At 41.2% G+C, this 18489-nt stretch overlaps 1 protein-coding gene across 4 annotated transcripts in view; it reads left to right on the forward strand.

Annotated features, from left to right (window-relative positions):
• Positions 1–470: 470 nt before the first annotated feature.
• The window catches only part of LOC142385497 (NLR family CARD domain-containing protein 3-like), a 29242-nt gene continuing 11223 nt past the window's right edge, over positions 471–18489 (forward strand). The window contains exons 1-6 of one of the 4 annotated variants that reach the window (XM_075472099.1): positions 471–672; positions 4287–4397; positions 4482–4592; positions 14764–14880; positions 17902–17980; positions 18143–18350. In XM_075472099.1, coding sequence (XP_075328214.1) covers positions 4330–4397; positions 4482–4592; positions 14764–14880; positions 17902–17980; positions 18143–18350 — 583 coding nt within the window. In that variant the 5' untranslated portion in view covers positions 471–672; positions 4287–4329. Of the gene's footprint in view, positions 673–2594; positions 2714–4286; positions 4398–4481; positions 4593–14763; positions 14881–17901; positions 17981–18142; positions 18351–18489 lie in introns of those variants that run through there. The other 3 variants (XM_075472100.1, XM_075472097.1, XM_075472098.1) reach the window with 3 other exon arrangements.

Consider the following 18489-nt stretch of genomic DNA (forward strand, 5'->3'; position numbering starts at 1 on the left):
GGTTAATGTCTTCAGATGTCAGCATCTGACTTTAACCGAGTCTGAGCGGTCCGACGACATATTTTCACACTGAAGAGATGAAGGTGTGGCTGTCTTAAAGATCTCATAGTTGGATAAACAAGGTTTAGACTTTACATAATCATCCTGTAACTTCAGTTATTCTGTAACTTTCCTCTATTTACTGTTAAATGAAAGTAGCTGCTGAATTCAAGCTCAAACTAACCTATGAGGCAGATTAGCTTGAAAGCTCTCAGCATTACATCATGTAATGATGTGATGTGTGCTAATCAGATCAACTCCTGGCTGTAATACTAACTGATGGAAATTAATCAACCTGCTTTCTTTTTGGCCTTGTCTCACATTGAAACAGAAGCTACAGAGCTCCTGCACAGAACAAATCCCAGTTTAAACCCTGGTTTTAATGTTTCTGATAGCGATTCGGGAGAATCTCAGAGAACATTCAGAGAGAACGGCTGAATAAATATTTTCAGATCAGAGTTTGTTGTTCAGGAACTTGGAGGCTTGTTTTAACATGAAAGCCACTGGTTAGACAGGTTCTATCTGTCCCGCCTCCATTACAGGTGGACTCGGCTCTGACTGGTTCCAGGAAGCAGCTCACCTGTGTCTCAGTCTGTGGAGTGGAGAGTCTTTTTCTTCAGCTCTGAACAATCTGTAAGTTCAAACTTTCCTGTTTGTTTCTGCTCTGTGATGTTGGAGAACATGTTCACTTCTTATTTCAGAACAAAGTTTGATCAGTTTGTGGTTGAAGACAAATCTACATGATTATCAGATCATATGTTTATGTTTCATGCATTTTATTTATTTTTTATATTTTTTATTCCGAGTGCTGGCACATAGCACTTCCATACCGTTTTTATATTGTACAGTCTGTATAGCTTGAATATCTAGCGATGTTGACCGGAAGTCGAGGAACGATATTTCGTTGTCAAAACTCACTTGTGTTATTTGTGCAATGACAAAAAAAGAAAGTCTAAGTCTAAAGCTGTTATAACAGGTCAGCCATCTTGGCTGTGCCCTCATAAGGAGGGTCAGCTGTGTCATTAGTTGCTATGGAGACAGCTGTGTGTAAGAGCAGAGGAGCTCCGACTGACAGGGAGACCTTGGTGCTCAATACTCACATGTTTGCCTCGAACAAACAGTCTCTGTTCAAAAACTATGAGTAATATCTGACAAATCCTTCAACTGTGAGCGCCAGAAGGGACGGCAGAAGCCACTGGTGTATTTTTTATTCTGCTCCTATTTACGGTATTTTTTTATGGCAGTTTTAAAAGCAGTCTTCACATTGATTTGATAATCAGATGAGGCTACCTGGTTATAATGGCCGTCAATGGCAGCCCGAGTGGTCGCTCTCTGCGTTCAGAGGTGATTTGAGAGAAAACCGTGAGGCCAAGCACAATGAGGGTGACTTTGGGTGTTGTACTGTTTGTGTAGAACACTGTTGGTTTCCATGTGGTTATCAATAGTCATTATTACTATTTTAATAACTACACTGAAGTATTTAAGGATTAAAAAAAACACATGAGTGTTTGTTTGTTTGTTCACTCTGAGCATCATGAGAAGGGTTAATGTCTTCAGATGTCAGCATCTGACTTTAACCGAGTCTGAGCGGTCCGACGACATATTTTCACACTGAAGAGATGAAGGTGTGGCTGTCTTAAAGATCTCATAGTTGGATAAACAAGGTTTAGACTTTACATAATCATCCTATAACTTCAGTTATTCTGTAACTTTCCTCTATTTACTGTTAAATGAAAGTAGCTGCTGAATTCAAGCTCAAACTAACCTATGAGGCAGATTAGCTTGAAAGCTCTCAGCATTCCATCATGTAATGATGTGATGTGTGCTAATCAGATCAACTCCCAGCTGTAACACTAACTGATGGAAATTAATCAGCCTGCTTTCTTTTTGGCCTTGTCTCACATTGAAACAGAACTTGACTCTGTTAGTTTTCTCATCTGTTTTACTCTTATTTTCTAATAAACATACATGATATTTTCCTTTAAATGTTGAAGGTTCAGAGCTGCATGTGAAATATCTGAACAAAGAAAAGGAAACCAGCAGACACTGAAAAGTCATGGAAAGATCTCATCCAGTTTGTAGGAGATAAATCAACTGCAGTTTACTGTAAATCTGAAAAACTGTGGTATTCATGTCTCCTCCCATCATCCCCATCACAGCACCACTGTTGGAGCTGATACAGATACACAGGAGAGAGGACTTTTAACAGTTTATTAGTATCTGTTTCACACACAGACAGCTGGATCCAGGATGACTATGATTGGTGTGCAGACCAGAGAGATGTCACCTTGATGTGTTCACAGTTTGTCACATGTTGACAGACGTTTTTAGTCTACCTGCACACATCTGGTGCATCTGTAGCAGCACTAAAGCTACAGAGCTCCTGCACAGAACAAATCCCAGTTTCAACCGTGGTTTTAATGTTTCTGATGGCGATTCTGGAAAATCTCAGGGAACATTCAGAGAGAGCGGCTGAATAAATATTTTCAGATCAGAGTTTGTTGTTCAGGAACTTGGAGGCTTGTTTTAACATGAACTCCACTGGTCAGACAGGTTCTATCTGTCCCGCCTCCATCACAGGTGGACTCGGCTCTGACTGGTTCCAGGAAGCAGCTCACCTGTGTCTCAGTCTGTGGAGTGGAGAGTCTTTTTCTTCTTCAGCTCTGAACAATCTGTAAGTTCAAACTTTCCTGTTTGTTTCTGCTCTGTGATGTTGGAGAACATGTTTACTTCTTATTTCAGAACAAAGTCTGATCAGTGTGTGTTTGAAGACAAATAAACATGATTATCAGATTTTTAAAAAAAAATGTTTAATCAGATTATCAGAATATTGATTTACTGGAATCAATCAACATGATGATCAGATTATATGTTTATGTTTCATGTTTTTATTTTATTTAAGTTAAAATATATTTATCACATTCATGACCAGAAAAATAGCTGTAAAATCTGAAACACCCCTGAGGTGGATCGTACCCTTTTCTAACAGGTTTGGTGATTATTATCTTAAAGAAGAGACAGATGTGTCATTTACAGACTTGGAAGGCTGCCATGTTGTAGTCATATTGTAATGGGAGCAGACATAACAAGGTGGCTGGCATTAAGCTGTTATAACAGGTCAGCCATCTTGGCTGTGCCCTTATAAGGAGGGTCAGCTGTGTCATTAGTTGCTATGTAGACAGCTGTGTGTGTAAGAGCAGATAAGCTCACACTATGGCTCCAACTGACAGGGAGACCTTGGTGTTCAATACTCATATGTTTGCCTCGAACAAACAGTCGTTGTTTGAAAAGTACGAGTCATATCTGAAAAATTCTTAAACTGTGAGCGCCAAAAGGGACGGCAGAAGCCACTGGTGTATTTTTTATGCTGCTCCTATGTACGGTATTTTTTTTATGGCAGTTTTAAAAGCAGCCTTCACATTGATTTGATAAAGCGATCAGGTGACCGAGTTATAATGGCTGTCAATGGCAGCCCGAGGGGTCGCTTTCTGCGCTCAGAGGGGATTTGAGAGAAAACCATGAGGCCAAGCACAATGACGGTGACAGTGGGTGAAAGAGGACAACAATACCTACATTTTGAAGTATATTTTGTCAGGCTGCAGCAGATATTTTGGACGTGAGAGATGTTTGTTTGAGTGATTTTGGGATTAATTTCAAGCTGGTAAAAATAGAGTGTGAGACCCCAGGACAGCAGAGTGAGAGGAGTCCTGATTTTTCCTAAAAGTTAAACTGCTGTTGTGTCAAAGCTTTACAATATATCAGCAAAAACTTTAGTTCAGTTACAGTTGATCAACTGTCTTTCCTGACCCGTTTAAACTTTGAATGATATCTCTGTGATTAAGTATGGCTCCAAATGGGGCTATTTTGTCCCATTATACATGAATTTTAATGCATTTCCAAAGGGCCAAAATTCCCAAGTTTTGATTTAGATTCAATTTCAGCTCCTTTTTCTCAGTATTTAGACTTTTGATCAGCTTTATTAAGCTTTATCCCGTCATCGGGATCATGAGGTGTGTGCTGGGCTGTAGCTGTATGCCTCCATCTAGTGGACAGGTGGTGGAAGCACAGCAGCTGATGGCAGCTTCCTCTGCCTCAACACTCCTGTCTGACTGCATTCAGCTGACACTGATATGAAACAGAGAATCAGAGCCAATCAGAGGAGGAGGAGCTGATCTTTTTACAGCACAGATGATGGAAAGGAGGATGTGAGTTGATGTGCAGATGAATGATGTGTGTTTCCTCTGCAGATGAAGGTAGAAAGTGTGTGTGAGCTGATGTGAGTTCAGCAGCATGGATCAGTGTGAGGACACTAAAACCTCTCTGTGTGGGGAACATGAGAGCCAGAGCAAAGCTCAGAGGTGAGAGGACCATCTCTAACTGTCCATGACTCTTCTCCATGTCAGAGCTCAGCACTCACATCACCAAACCACCTTTATTCACAGGAACCCACCTGGATCAGCTCCTGAACCTGAACCTAGCTGTGTGTCCTTTAAGAGCGACAGGTCCAATCCTCGGCTCATTAATTTCCAACATGATGTTCCATCAGACAAACAGTGAGTAGCTGTCAGTGTTCAGTGGAGACTGCATCTGTTGTGGAGAAATTAGAGTCGAATCCCGCGTTGGTCAGCCGTCCATTGGGGAGTTTATTGAACAAACCGTCACAGCAAATGTGCATACAGAATGTACAAAATGTCCGACGAGCTCATCTGGTGACACCCTTTTATACCGTTTTATCATAACAAGTGTACGTGGCCCTCTCTAGAGGCGCCTAGCTTTCGCAGTTTATCATAAACACGCTCATTCTAACTATCAACAATATTCATATGAACCAGTCAACAAGGCCCAGGATGTAACTAGGCCAGAAGTCATGAGCATGTCATGACATCCTTCTCCCACATAGTCCCCCCTGAAATCACTTATCAGTGATTTAATAAAGAAATAATCTAAAATGAAAGAAAATCATCCCACATAGTTAATTAAGAATTAATTAACATAATCAACAATAAATCATCCAAATAATTCTACAATATCAATCAACGGGACCATTTTGAATAAATGAAAAGGAATATATATATGTGTACTCGAATCACATTAAATGATTAAATTAAATTAAACGATATTGAATTCACCAACACTACAAGTTTTACATTGCCATCACACTTGTCCACTGTTCGCAGTGCATAGGTGCGAAAAACCCACCGGCTGCTACTTTCGTAACTCATGTTCTTATCTTGGGAAAACTCACCTACGGCCCCACCCCACTGGCGACCGACCACTTTACCAAAGGTCGCACTCCGAACAGTTGACCGACACAACTGGCAATGCACATATTAGTGATCAATTTTGATTGATAACACACATAGAATGAATACACCACCATCAAATCAGTTAATCACCGTTTTGTATCAAGTACAATACATAAAATGATGGATTATCACACAACAATAGTAATAAAATGCAATGTAATGCAGCTCCTCCAGTCCCGTCCCATCTCCCGTACTCTGGTGTCGTCTGCTTCTGGCCGAACATCCGTCCGGCTGGGTCTGGAACTGCTAAGCTAACTCTGGGAGGAGAGGTCGCCAGTACGTCACTCCCAATCAAAGAGATCTTCAGCATCTCTTCTCCCTATTAGACTAACCTTGGTTCCACCCTCGAGGAAAGAATCATATGAACCGTCCGTTGATAACCTTCATTCGTTGACCCGCTCTCCCATGCGTTGGTCCTCAGACCTGGTCTCGCATGGTCATCCGCCTCCTGATTCCCTCCACTGTTCGTTTGAACATCACTTGCAGCAAACACCTTCTCAGAATGGGTATAATGCAACACACCAATAGGGAAACCATCCTCATTATCAACAATATTGCTATTCCCGCTTTAACTGTCATCGCTCCCCCTTCTCCCAAAATCCCAAACAGACCAGTCCACCACCGTTCGCCTCCACCAGCATCACACGTCAGCTCCTCTCTCCGTTCTCTGAACTCCTTCACGGCCGTTGTAAACGCTCCATGAGCTGCAGTGTTCCCGGGTATAAATGTACAACATTTTCCCCAACCATCTGGCAAACACCAATTTTCCCTTCTAATATCCATTCTAAAACTTGTCTGTTCTACCAAGCCATCATACTCGTCTCATGTAGTTGTTCTCCAAAGCCTGCAACCCCTTCACTCGTGTAATTAAGAATTCCCTGTCGGTTGTATTATATGTAATTAGTCCATTCCCCATTTTGTTAAATATGATCCACGGCAAAATAGACTCAAATCCAGCTGCAATCTCCCTGCGTGCTTTGACCAGTGCCCAAAGACCTATCTCCCTGTTGGGTAACACATTTAACATCATCTCCACACATCCAGTAACTCTCAGCTACCGATTGTGTCTGATCCCCAAAAAGATATAGCGTTAAAATTATCATTTCTATATTTTCGCATTATTGGTCCAAATAAATAAATCCTAATAAATATTGGTTCCATATTTGCGTGTGGAAACCAAGACAAAAACCCATGCGACCTTGCATTTAACAGTAGTATTACCTACGTGAGTTCCAAAAGCATTCAAACTCACAATCGTAATCTGCTCTATAATCAGTCGGAGGCCCATCCTGTGATGTACTCAGATTAAATTCAGCACAAGAAGACTCCAATCTGTGGCCCTCCCTTATTTTGAAAACAATTATGTAATTTATTTGGCCCAACCATCAATCTGCACTTAATACCACACATAGGAAACAATAACCATTTATCCTCTGCCGATGTGAACCTACCTTCTCTGCATTCCTGTTGCTGGACCACCGCACAGTCCCTGAAGGTGTGTGGCTCTGGAACAACAACAGACAATGCTCCTGGAGCGTCTGCACATATGAGACACTCCGTCGCTGTCAGTTCTCTCGTAGTGTACCATGCCCATCTATACCACATATCCTGTGCTGCCTTAACCCATTTTCCACAGTTGCACTGTTTTCCTGACTCCACCTGTGCATGTACACTCCGTCTGTTATTGGGTTAACATGATTATTCTGTCCTGTAGTGCTAATGGTATCAAATCCCCCTAGTCTTCCCCGAAAAATCTTTCTTTCCTTACAACCATTGTGAACAACTACTTCTGACCCGATCTGACATGATCTTACCAGATTGCCCCTTTGTCGCGGCGTCCAGAGGCGGTGATTTGGTCGTCTCCTCCTCCGGACCCATGATCCACACTTCCTCACACTTACCCATACTTACTCATACATACTTCCTCACACTTCCAACATCCTTTATCCCTACGTACTTAACTTCAAGCTTAACATATCTTCTTCACGACCAGCTCTAGTGTGTATTGCTGGAAAAGTTTGTGGCGTGGCATGGTCTGAGTGGGTGTGTATTGTTGCATCATACTCATCTGACCCAGGCTGGCTACTTCCCCTGCAGGGTGGCTTCATCACGGGACCCTTCCAGCCTCTCCTGGATGCGGGATCCCGTCCCACATCTCCAGGCTTCGTTCTCCTGAGCCCATGCTGTCGGCCAACACCCACACCTGGATGCTCACAGTGTCAGAAATCTTAACCTCTTCCTTTTGTTCATCCTTTCCCTCGGACTTAACTCCGTCTGTGTCTTTAGCCCGAACCTTAGTGCAGTGATTCAAATGGTACCATGTGTTGCTACCTTCCATTTGAACTGCCGTCGGCGTTGCTCGCACCATTGTGTACGGTCCTTCTCGTCTTGGCTCGTGCCACTTCCTTCGGAACACTTTGATGTGCACCTGGTCGCCTGGCACCACTGGCCTCTCAACCAGCTGCTCGAGACTCAAGTCTCTGGACTCCTCCTGTAGATAGATTGTTCTGTGGATTGCAGTTAATTGCTTCATGTAAGCTGTCCACTCTGTTTGCACCTGCTCAAGTGGGGGCCCTCTAAAGGGACCTCTCGACTGAGGTGCCAGCATGGGTCGACCCGTTAGCATTCTATGCGGTGTTAGTGCATGACTCTATGAGTCTGCATACGAAAGCTCATTAGTGCAAGCAGCAAAGCATCTAGTTAGTTTAGTTGAAGCACAGATTCAATTCAATTTCACTTTCCAGGTTCCTTTGATCCTCTCAACCATCCCTTGACTCTGTGGATGATAAACGGCCCCACAGCGCTGCTTGATTCGCAGCTGCTGCAGAATGCCTCTTGCACTTTTCTAAACAAACACTTAACCATTATTTGAGCTAATCTCTGATGGAATGACAAACAGATGAATCAATTCTCTTACCAAAAAAATTTACGACTATTTATCCAATATGTATGACCAATATCCTTGTGATGGCGCGACCTCTGGCTCCAGTAACACCATTGGTGCCAAAACAGCAAGCTGGCACTTTGATGCTACTCTCGCTGCCTCATCAGCCGCATTATTACCTTTATTGACCATTTTGTTACATTTACGATTATTTGACACTTTATCACTGCCAATTTTCAATTTTCATGACTGCAATCAGCTCCTTCATTTGTACCTCATGTCGCACTGGACTTCCGTCTGACCTCCTGAACCCTCTCTGCTTCAAAACTGCTTCAAACAAATAGCAAATATCATGAGCATATGCATAAACTGTGTACACATTCGTAACCTTACCTTTCACCAGTCAACATGCTTCCGTTAGTGCCTTCAGTTCAGCCAACTCTGCCGAACATGGCCGTTCACACTTCTCCGCTTTCACCGTCACAAAGTTTTCCACCTTCCTGTTTCACAACTGCAAAACCTGCATGATTACCCAAATGATCTCACAACATGAACTATGCACAACATAAGTGACATCAGCCTGCACAAGTGAAGTTGCTCCTAAGTCAGGTCTCAGTTTAATGTATCTCACAGCTCTGCCACACGCTCATGTGGTTCTCCTTCAAACTCACGTGGAATGACATCCACAGATCCCGATGTAGTACACTTCTGTATTCTCACATCTAGACGTGTCAAAAGATGCACAACCTGCAAACATCCTGCCTGAGTCACAACATACCTACCCTGATTTATTAGTTCTGAAATCTTATGGTTTTTATTGGAGACATATAAGAAAAAATGGCTTCTCATAGACTAGTGTTGGCCGTTTTGGATGACTTTTGCTAATTTCGTTTCAAACTTTCAAAGGCTAACTTAGCCTCGGTTGTCCTCTCCAGTTGTGCTTTCAACCTTTGATCTTTGGATTTTTCATGATTCCTTCCAGAGGAAGCGCATTTTATTGCATAATCCTCCCAAAAGAAGATCATACTTGTTGTATTTTAATTTTATTTATTTATTCATTAGTTATTTATTTATTTATTTTGGACATGGCGCTTTTCTTACTCCCTCCAAGTGGGATGGAGAGATATCAGTAATTCCCTATGGGCTAAATAGGTACTCTAATTTAGGCTATCAATGCTAAAAATTAAATTAGAAACTTTGTTCCGTTCAAATTTTAGAACTTCGTAATAGTGGCACATTTAAATTTTAAATTCAGAAACTTTGTTTTGTCCTAGTACCAGTGACCTATTTACATTTAAGTTTTAGAAACTTAGTCATAGTTTTGTAATAGTAATAGTGACATATTTAAATTCAAGTTTTAGGAACTTAGTAATTGTGACACATTTAACTTAAAAACTTTGCTTTGTTTTGTAATAATGACACACCTGAGGGCGGTTTTTAAACCCTTTTGAGTACGTCTGATGTAAGTGTACTTCTTACCTCTATATGTCAATGTAAACCAATACTGGGATTCCTCTGCCAGAGGAACGCCTTGGACCTGCCGGGCCACTTGCTCCGCCCCGCAGGGACTGGCCACGGTCCTGCCGAACACTCGGGTTTCTCGGTGCTCTCGGACAGCTGTAAACAAAGTGTCCCCTCTCGCCACAGGCCCAACATGCCCCCGAGGACCTTTGTCCTCCAGGTGCACCTCTTCTTGACCTTTGACAGGGTCGACGATGGACTTGCCCCTGTGATGGCTGTTCAGCGGCCCCCGCTGTTATGGCCTCATTTCGTACTTCTTGCTTCGCTTGCAGTTCTTCTAACTGCAACCGTGCAAGTTCCCTTTGCATATCCTTCTCCTGCTCCTTCCGTTTCAGTTCTTTTCTGTATTTGTTTACTGCATGCACCACGTGGTCTCGGAATTGTCCATGTGACATTGAATTCAACCCCACCACATCCTCCAGCCTCCCCTGAACTGGGGCAGGCAGAGCCTCTTTGATGGAAACTCTGAACAATGTCACCCAAGCTGGGCTCTTCTCGATTTCTCCCTCAGACTCTTGTCTCCATTTCTTCAATTGTTGTGCAATGTACACAGCCGGACTCTCTGTTCCTGACAGTGGCTCCCCCCTTAATGCTTCGAGGTCCACTCCCGCAGGAAACTCAGCTCGTAACGCTCTCCAGAGTGCAGCTCGATATGCATTAAAGTCAGTTCCATCAGCTCGGTGGCTCAACATCCAGTCATTCTCACTGTGTCTCAAAATGCCCTCCATGGTAGAAGTTCCAAAACACAGTGCCCACACTGCCTTAATGTGTCCAACAGTCAACAGTTTATGCACAGTCTCTTGTTCAAAAGCTCTTATCCATCTACTTGCACCTGTGTGAATGTCCGGCAGTCGAGCAACCAGCCCCCCTAGGACGAGCGTCTGCCACGGCACATACTGTCCCTGCGTCATTTCTATCAAACTCGGTGCTGACGCTGTTGGACTCTTATGTTCTTCAGAAGATGCCTTTTGAACTGGAGATGCCAGTTCTGGTGATCTTTGGTATTGTGGGAGCTGTCCCCTTGCCTGATCTGAATTACAGACGGCGTCTGGCTCAGGAGCTCCATGACTGCTTGATGTAGCTATTTGTGGTTCTGGACGTTCATGAGATATTTTATGATCTTTTATTTCAGAATCTCCTTGTATGTTTGCTGCTCCTGGCAGTGTTGGATATAGCTCTGCATTTTCAAAGAAATGTAAAACTTTTAATTCAAGCTCTCTTTTTTCCTGTCTCTTTTTGCTTTTGTCCTTTGGTTTGTAAGCTTTAATCTTACAGGTAGTTACATTGAAAGTGCCACCTTTTGGCCAGGGGGAGAAATTATTTTTTGTTCGTTTTTCCCATTTTAGAGATATCTTTTTAATATCTTTGGAATGTTCAGGATGTTTGGCGCTGATGGTTATTGTTGGTGTTACATCCATTGTTTCAACTAGTTAGTTCCCTTCTATTGACTTTTGACTTTTCCTTTTTATTTACTTATCTATTTTCTAAATTTTCCTTATTTATTATTCGTATTCCCCCTTTTTTTTTTTTTTTTTGAAAGTCACTTTAAATTAACTTAATTATTTAACTCTAATCAATGCTAATTTAATGCTCGGCTAAATTTAGCTTAGATGCAGCTAATTATTGGATTGGATATTGTCAATGCTAATGTTAAGGTTAGCCTATGTTAGCTTTAAAAGCTTATGCTCTAGGTTGTTTTTTTTTTAAATTAAACCAATGTTAATTCAATGTTAGGCTAATTTAGCTTTTTGACTTCTAGTTTGGAGTTCGGTTACTATTATTGCTAATGTTGATGTTTGCTAACCAATGCCAATTGCTGTTAGCTTCCTAGCTGTTGCTAATAAATGCTAACCTATTGCTAATTAAGATTTAAACCAATATTTGCCTTATTGCTATTGCTAATCAATGCTAATTGTATTTCTGATCAATGCTAATTATGGCTAACGAAATGCTTATTGCTAATCAATACTAGCTTCCTTGTTGACCAATGCTAATTGAATGCTAATTATGCTATTCAATGCTAATTATGCTATTCAACGCTAGTGATTGCTAATCAATGCTAGTTATTGCTAATCAATACTAATTATTGCTAATCAATACTTGCTGTATTACTAATGCTACCCAATGTTAATTTCTTGCTAATCGAAAGCTCAGTTAATGCTTACTCTGTTTGAAGTGACTCAGGCTAAAGGCGTTGCCCCAACCTTTGCTCACATCCGGATGCTTCCGATCCAATCCACACACAATGTCCTCCACCAATCCAGATGATCCAATGTACGTCACAGCTACGTCAATTCTGACCAATGAAATAAAAATCTTTTTTGACCAATGAAATCTGAACACACCTCTAAATCTATCTCCAATGAAACACGTCTAAGACACGTAACTTCTAACCAATAAAATATGAACACACCTCTAAGCCTGCCTCCAATGAACCACGTGAATTTCTAACCAATCAAATATGAACACATCACCACGTCTACTTCCCAGGCTGTTATTAACTCCTCCCAAACATAACAATTGAACCAGACATAACAATTGAACCAAACCCCAACTCAAAATGGCGTTTGTCACACTTTTTGTTACAAGTTAAGAAAGAGGAAGAAATACAAACTATCCAGCTGGACAGAGAAAAAAATACAAACCAAACGACACAGAAATAACAGTTGCACTATTCTTCACCTCCAAATGGCATTTGTTAGTGAAGAGAAAGAAATACACTTTAACGAGCTGTGAACAGAGAAAATACAGACCAAAAGATACAGAAACAATGCATAAGCGAAAAACTTCCTTTATCAGGAATGTTAACATTCACTGGACTAGAGACAGAAACTCTCCTCTAGAATTGCGAAACCCTCATTACTCGACCGATAACAACTCTGCAATTAGCACATTACCTAAATAAAGCTAATAATTATTACAGTTCAACCATAAATTGCCCCTGGAAGACACAAGGAAAGAAAATGCGGTCACACACAAACATTTGAAGCAGCAGAAAAATGTCAAGGACAGAGCACGCGCCTTCACACCGGCCGCGTGGACGCGCAGCACCCTCTGTCCCCCTGAAAGCCAAAACACCTTCACTCGCCTGTTGAGAATAGAACTTTAGAAACTTAACACCAATCACAGCACTATTCAATAATTCAATAATAACAAGATGCACTCAACGAAAATACAGAATCTTAAAGAAATAAACACACAGCGTTTAAAAATCACAGCACATTACTGCAACAACTCCTTATCTCCCCAAGTTATTAATGTGGCAACTATAACAATTAAGCAAATTATAACAATGAAGCAAATCTGAGTTTAACTTAAAATACTACGAATACTCAAAAGTCAAGGGATGAGATGAGTTAGAACTTTTTCCTTTTCTTCTCTTTCTTGATTCACACAAACCAGCAGGACTCCACACACACATTGACAGACAAACAGAGACCGGTCCCACACACTCACACCAAGTCAGTCGATCAAAGTTTTTGTGTCAGTCACCGTTCAAATCTTCACATTTTTAAATTATCAATTTCTTTCATTTAGACTTTTAATTTTTCAGGAGATGTTGGTGTCGGCAATATATGGAATACAAAATGTGTTTTCCCTACAAGCCTTGTGATATGGTTTCTTGACCAAAGCAACAGATGCTGACGTGTACTTTACCAGCTTCGCTGTGACCTCTCAATAATAATCTCCTGTGGCCTATTTCATAAACGAATTTGAACTTTCTTCTAAATGTCTTTATACTGAGGTCTCGGATAACTCCAAAGAGTTCTAAGCAGATATATAAAATGATATAAACATATATACTTAAAATGTGCTCCTCATAGAACTGGATTTTTTCATTTCAGAGTTTTTTTTGAAAGCCTGATTGATTCAATCGTTGAACTTTAATGTTCGCCAGTCAATCAATTATCAGTATTCGTTTTACTCCTTGACTAGTGAAAGTAATTTTCACGTATGTTTAATGAGTCTAGTGTACCCCGTACTCCCGTCAGTATTCCTCCCCCCAATGCATTGAAGGATGGCTGATAGGGTGCAAGAGGTACTATTGGTGATTGCTCAACAACCTACCCGCTTCTTTACAGCTATTAATTAATCCAGTTTGAATTCATCCGATCCACAAATTGCCGGAGCGCGGCGACTATAGTCCTTCTTAATTACCAAAAAAATACAATACAACCACACAAGCCAGACCAACTGACCACAGCTGTCTGCTTTACAACACACATAAGCTGCTGTTTACCCAATTTTTATCCCAATTCACACATATGGCTCCTCTTGGCCCAAAATTTCAACAATTACAATTTCAGCAGCCCCCCTGCGCAGAAGTAACAATGAAATGCTTACCGAATGCAGGATCCGTCTCTCTCCTGTGTTCTTTTAAATTTGGGGAAGCCGGAAGAAGCCGTCAGCTGTGCTCCACTAACAGAGATCAACTGTAATGGTAGGAACAAAATCCCACCTGCCGGCTTGTTACAGCTGATGTCGGTTGTCGGGGCACAGAGGACACGCTCCGCCGGGATCCAGATGCAAAATCTCACGAATTCGGGGTCACCATTATGTTGTGGAGAAATTAGAGTCGAATCCCGCGTTGGTCAGCCGTCCATTGGGGAATTTATTGAACAAACCGTCACAGCAAATGTGCATACAGAATGTACAAAATGTCCGACGAGCTCATCTTGTGACACCCTTTTATACCGTTTTATCATAACAAGTGTACGTGGCCCTCTCTAGAGGCGCCTAGCTTTCGCAGTTTATCATAAACACGCTCATTCTAACTATCAACAATATTCATATGAACCAGTCAACAAGGCCCAGGATGTAACTAGGCCAGAAGTCATGAGCATGTCATGACATCCTTCTCCCACACATCATGTTTGAGATTCAGCTGATTTATTTGTTTAATTTTATCTTGGTTTAATATTTTAAAACCAAAATTCACATTTTTACTTTTTAATCCAAACTGAATTTTACTGAACATGTAAACTTAAATGAAAAGTGTTTTTTTCCCATTAGCAGCTATCAGAGACCTGAACCTGAACCTGGACCTGAACCCAGCTGTGTGTCCTTTAAGAGCGACAGGTCCAATCCTCGGCTCATTAATTTCCAACATGATGTCCCATCAGACAAACAGTGAGTAGCTGTCAGTGTTCAGTGGAGACTGCATCATGTTTCAGATGAATTGTTTCAGACCTGGATCAGTTCTTGATGTTTTTGATGAGATTAATTAGCTGCATCATGTGTGTGATGTGATGTTTACTTTAGTCTTGAAGCTCTTTATTCAAACAAAGTGTAATTTTCAGGAGAGGGAGATGATTAGTTCAGGTCAGAGAATGAGAGATTTATCCAGGTGATAGTATCGGTTGGCTCTGACTGAGAGGAGGGGTTCCAGTATGGAGGGGAGGAGGCTGGCTGTTGTGCCGTGGCTCTGAGTCAGCAGTGGGACGAGTAGGCAGGTTGGTGTCTTGGAATCCACAAAGAATGCTGAGACGTTAGTTTAGGAATCCAGAGCGAGGAGAACAATGAGGGAAACGGCAGCGGGAACACCAGAAGGCAAAGGAAAGTTACTCTGAGGTGATATTCCTGAGGAAGCACAGGAATCGGCCTAATTACCACTGAATGTAGTGAGACAGTCTGGTGAGGGCTGGTTGCTCCTGTAGATCCTGAAGAAGGTGTCTGGATGAGGGCAGATGAGGAACAGGTGTGACAGCAGGAGCTAACCAGTACCACCCGGGCTTCCTGGAAACCTGCTCAGCCCCACCTGAGACCCAGAAACACGTAAAACACCACAGCCGAGCATAATATTGACACTGATGAGATTAATTAGCTACATCATGTGTGAAAAGTGATGTTTACTTTAGTCTTTCTGCTCCTTATTGAAACTAAGTGTAGTTTTCAGTTTATTTTATTTAAAATCAACAACTTTCTGTCACATTTTTACTTTTTAATCCAAACTTAATTTTACTGAACATGTAAATATATATTAAAATAAACTAAAAATTAAACTAATTAGTTTTTTTTCCTATTAGCAGCTACTGAACATGTAAATTTAAATTAAACAAGTGTTTTTTCCCTATTAGCAGCTATCAGAGACCTGAACCTGAACCTGAACCTGAACCTGAACCCAGCTGTGTGTCCATGCAGAGCGACAGGGCATTTGGTCATTTTATTAACTTTGAAGCAGACCAAAGTTAACGGCCTCAGAGGCAGTGGTGTCAAAAGTACACACATTTGTTACTTAAGTAGAAGTATAGATACTGCAGTTTAAAAACACTCTGGTAAAAGTTGAAGTATCAACTTTACCTCTTTACTCAAGTAAAAGTGAAAAAGTATTTGCTCCAAAACCTACTTAAAGTATAAAAGTATAAAGTAACCTTTAAATAAAAAATTAAAAAAAAAAACACACACAAAAAGGTAGATGCCACTATATGAATTGCAAGCTTAATTTGAAAACTGGTTAGTTCTACATGTGGCCCAATACAACAATACAATACAACAAAGTCACTCAAGGAGCATGTTCTTTCTCAAACTTGGAATTGGAATTTAATTACACGTGAGGTAGTATTCAAGAGATAGGTCGTGAGGTATTCATGTTCGTCCCATCAAAAAACAAAAAAAGTCTTACTGCCTGAAAATTCAAAGAAAAAAGATATACACACGCACGTTCCCCCCTTTGTCATAGCTGACAGTCAAGACAAAAACTGAAAGGAAAATTAGCTCTTTAACACTACATACAGAGCACCTAAAACGGTCTGAAAATGGCAGGGAGTAGGAGAGTGCAACAATTTTGCATACACACTAAGATTATGTTTGTAGAACACCTGCTTGCTTCTGACGAATGACGATTTCCTCGTGTGTCAGCACAAATTTGACAAATAGCCTAACCGATGAGTGTTTGCCATTCATCCAATTACACTCGTTCTCACTAGGTGTGGATGGCGCCACTGATCTGTATTGGATGGCGCACATGATGTGAAATACATAAAAATTAAACTGAAGCCAAGAGTTAAAACAAAAATTAAATAAAACTGAAGCCAAGAGTATCGAAGCTGTTTGTTTTTTAAAATGAAAGGAATAGAAAGTACAGATACTTGTGTGAAAATGTAATGAGTAGAAGTCAGAAGTAGGCAGAAAAAAAGGTAATGGAGTAAAATACAGATACCTAAAAAGTGTACTTAAGTACAGTAACAAAGTATTTGTACTTTGTTACTTGACACCTCTGCACAGAGGTGAGCTGTGTGTAAATGGTGTAACACTGTAAAATGTACCAGAATCAGTTTGAACAGTTCTTATTCCAACTTGTGTTTAATGTGAGCTCTGATTCACATCCATTTCATGTTCACATGTGAAACTGTCAAAGTGGAAAGAATGGATGTTAAAACAGGTCTCTTTTAGGGAGTAAAATTAACATTTTGATGCTGAAAGACCAAAGTTCTTTACAATCTTACTCTGAGAAATATTTGCTGAACTTATTGATGATTCTCTGATGGAGTTTGGCCCAAAGCGGTGAGCCACAACCCATCCTAGTTGGTGGCACTAAACCTTTGGTGGATGCTGCTGTTATACCCAATCCTGACACCCTCACCTGTCAGCAGGTAACGTGCTGGTTGGAGAAGCTTCCAGAACGCTGTCACTGTAGATTCTGTAAACTTTCTGTCTTTCTGTGACTCCAGAACAACTTTTACTTTCATCAGGTTCTACATTTGGTTCTGTTTTCTAAATACAAAGAAGTTGGTCAGTGAAGACTCTGAAATCATTTGTTTGGACTTGTTTCTGTTCAATAAATTTGGAAACCAATGAACTAATTCCAGATTGAAGTTTTTGTTGTATTTTAGAAACTACAGCTACGATCCAACCAACACGTCAGCTGGACTCCTCACAAAGAAACAAATCTTTTGTCTGTTCACACAGTTCTGTATCCCTTCCTCCTCACACTGCTTCATCTGACATCAGCTTCCTCCCACTGTTAGAAACACACTGAGCTCTTATCTTCTGGAACACAGATGCTGATGATGTGCAGCTTCAGAGTTAATCAGCTGCTTTATGGCTGCGTTCACTGCTCACATCCACACATCCCTTCATGGACCTTCACCTTGTGTTGCTCTCTGTGTGGACAGACACAATGTGAGCTCATTCTTCATGATTCCTCCACAGAGTGGACCAGCAGAGCTCAGAGGGTCCCAGTGGTCCGTCTGCCCAGCAGCATCAAACACAGCTGGACTCCATATTTATGGTCTGTACATGTACAACAACTACTTTTCCATCTGTTCTGCTCACAGTCATCTCCATGCTGCACTCTGTAGACCAGTGGGTTGTCAGTGTGTCCAACATGGATCTGATGTTTGGCTCCATGGTTTCAGTCTGATTGGCTCATTCATATAGTTTTCTGTTCCAGCTGCTGGAGGACAACATGCTCACTTTTGTGAAGGAGGAGCTGAAGAAGATGCAGAAGGTTCTGAGTCCAGATTACCCAGAATGCTTAGAGAGTCAGAGGGAGGGTGAGGATGAAGAACAGAGGAGCAGCAGAGAGGCATTAGTGAAGATCACAGTTCACTTCCTGAGGAGAATGAAGCAGGAGGAGCTGGCTGACCATCTGCAGAAGAGTAAGAGGATTTTTCTAAAGGTTTAACCTGCTGGATAAATGACACATTTACTGATGTCTCAGCACACAGAACAGCAGATGTTCAGATACTCATTCTGTACAGGGTTGAAATGTCTGTTTACTGATGTTATTTCTTGTCT

Source organism: Odontesthes bonariensis, chromosome 8, assembly GCF_027942865.1.
Source record: "Odontesthes bonariensis isolate fOdoBon6 chromosome 8, fOdoBon6.hap1, whole genome shotgun sequence".
Taxonomy (NCBI): domain Eukaryota; kingdom Metazoa; phylum Chordata; class Actinopteri; order Atheriniformes; family Atherinopsidae; genus Odontesthes; species Odontesthes bonariensis.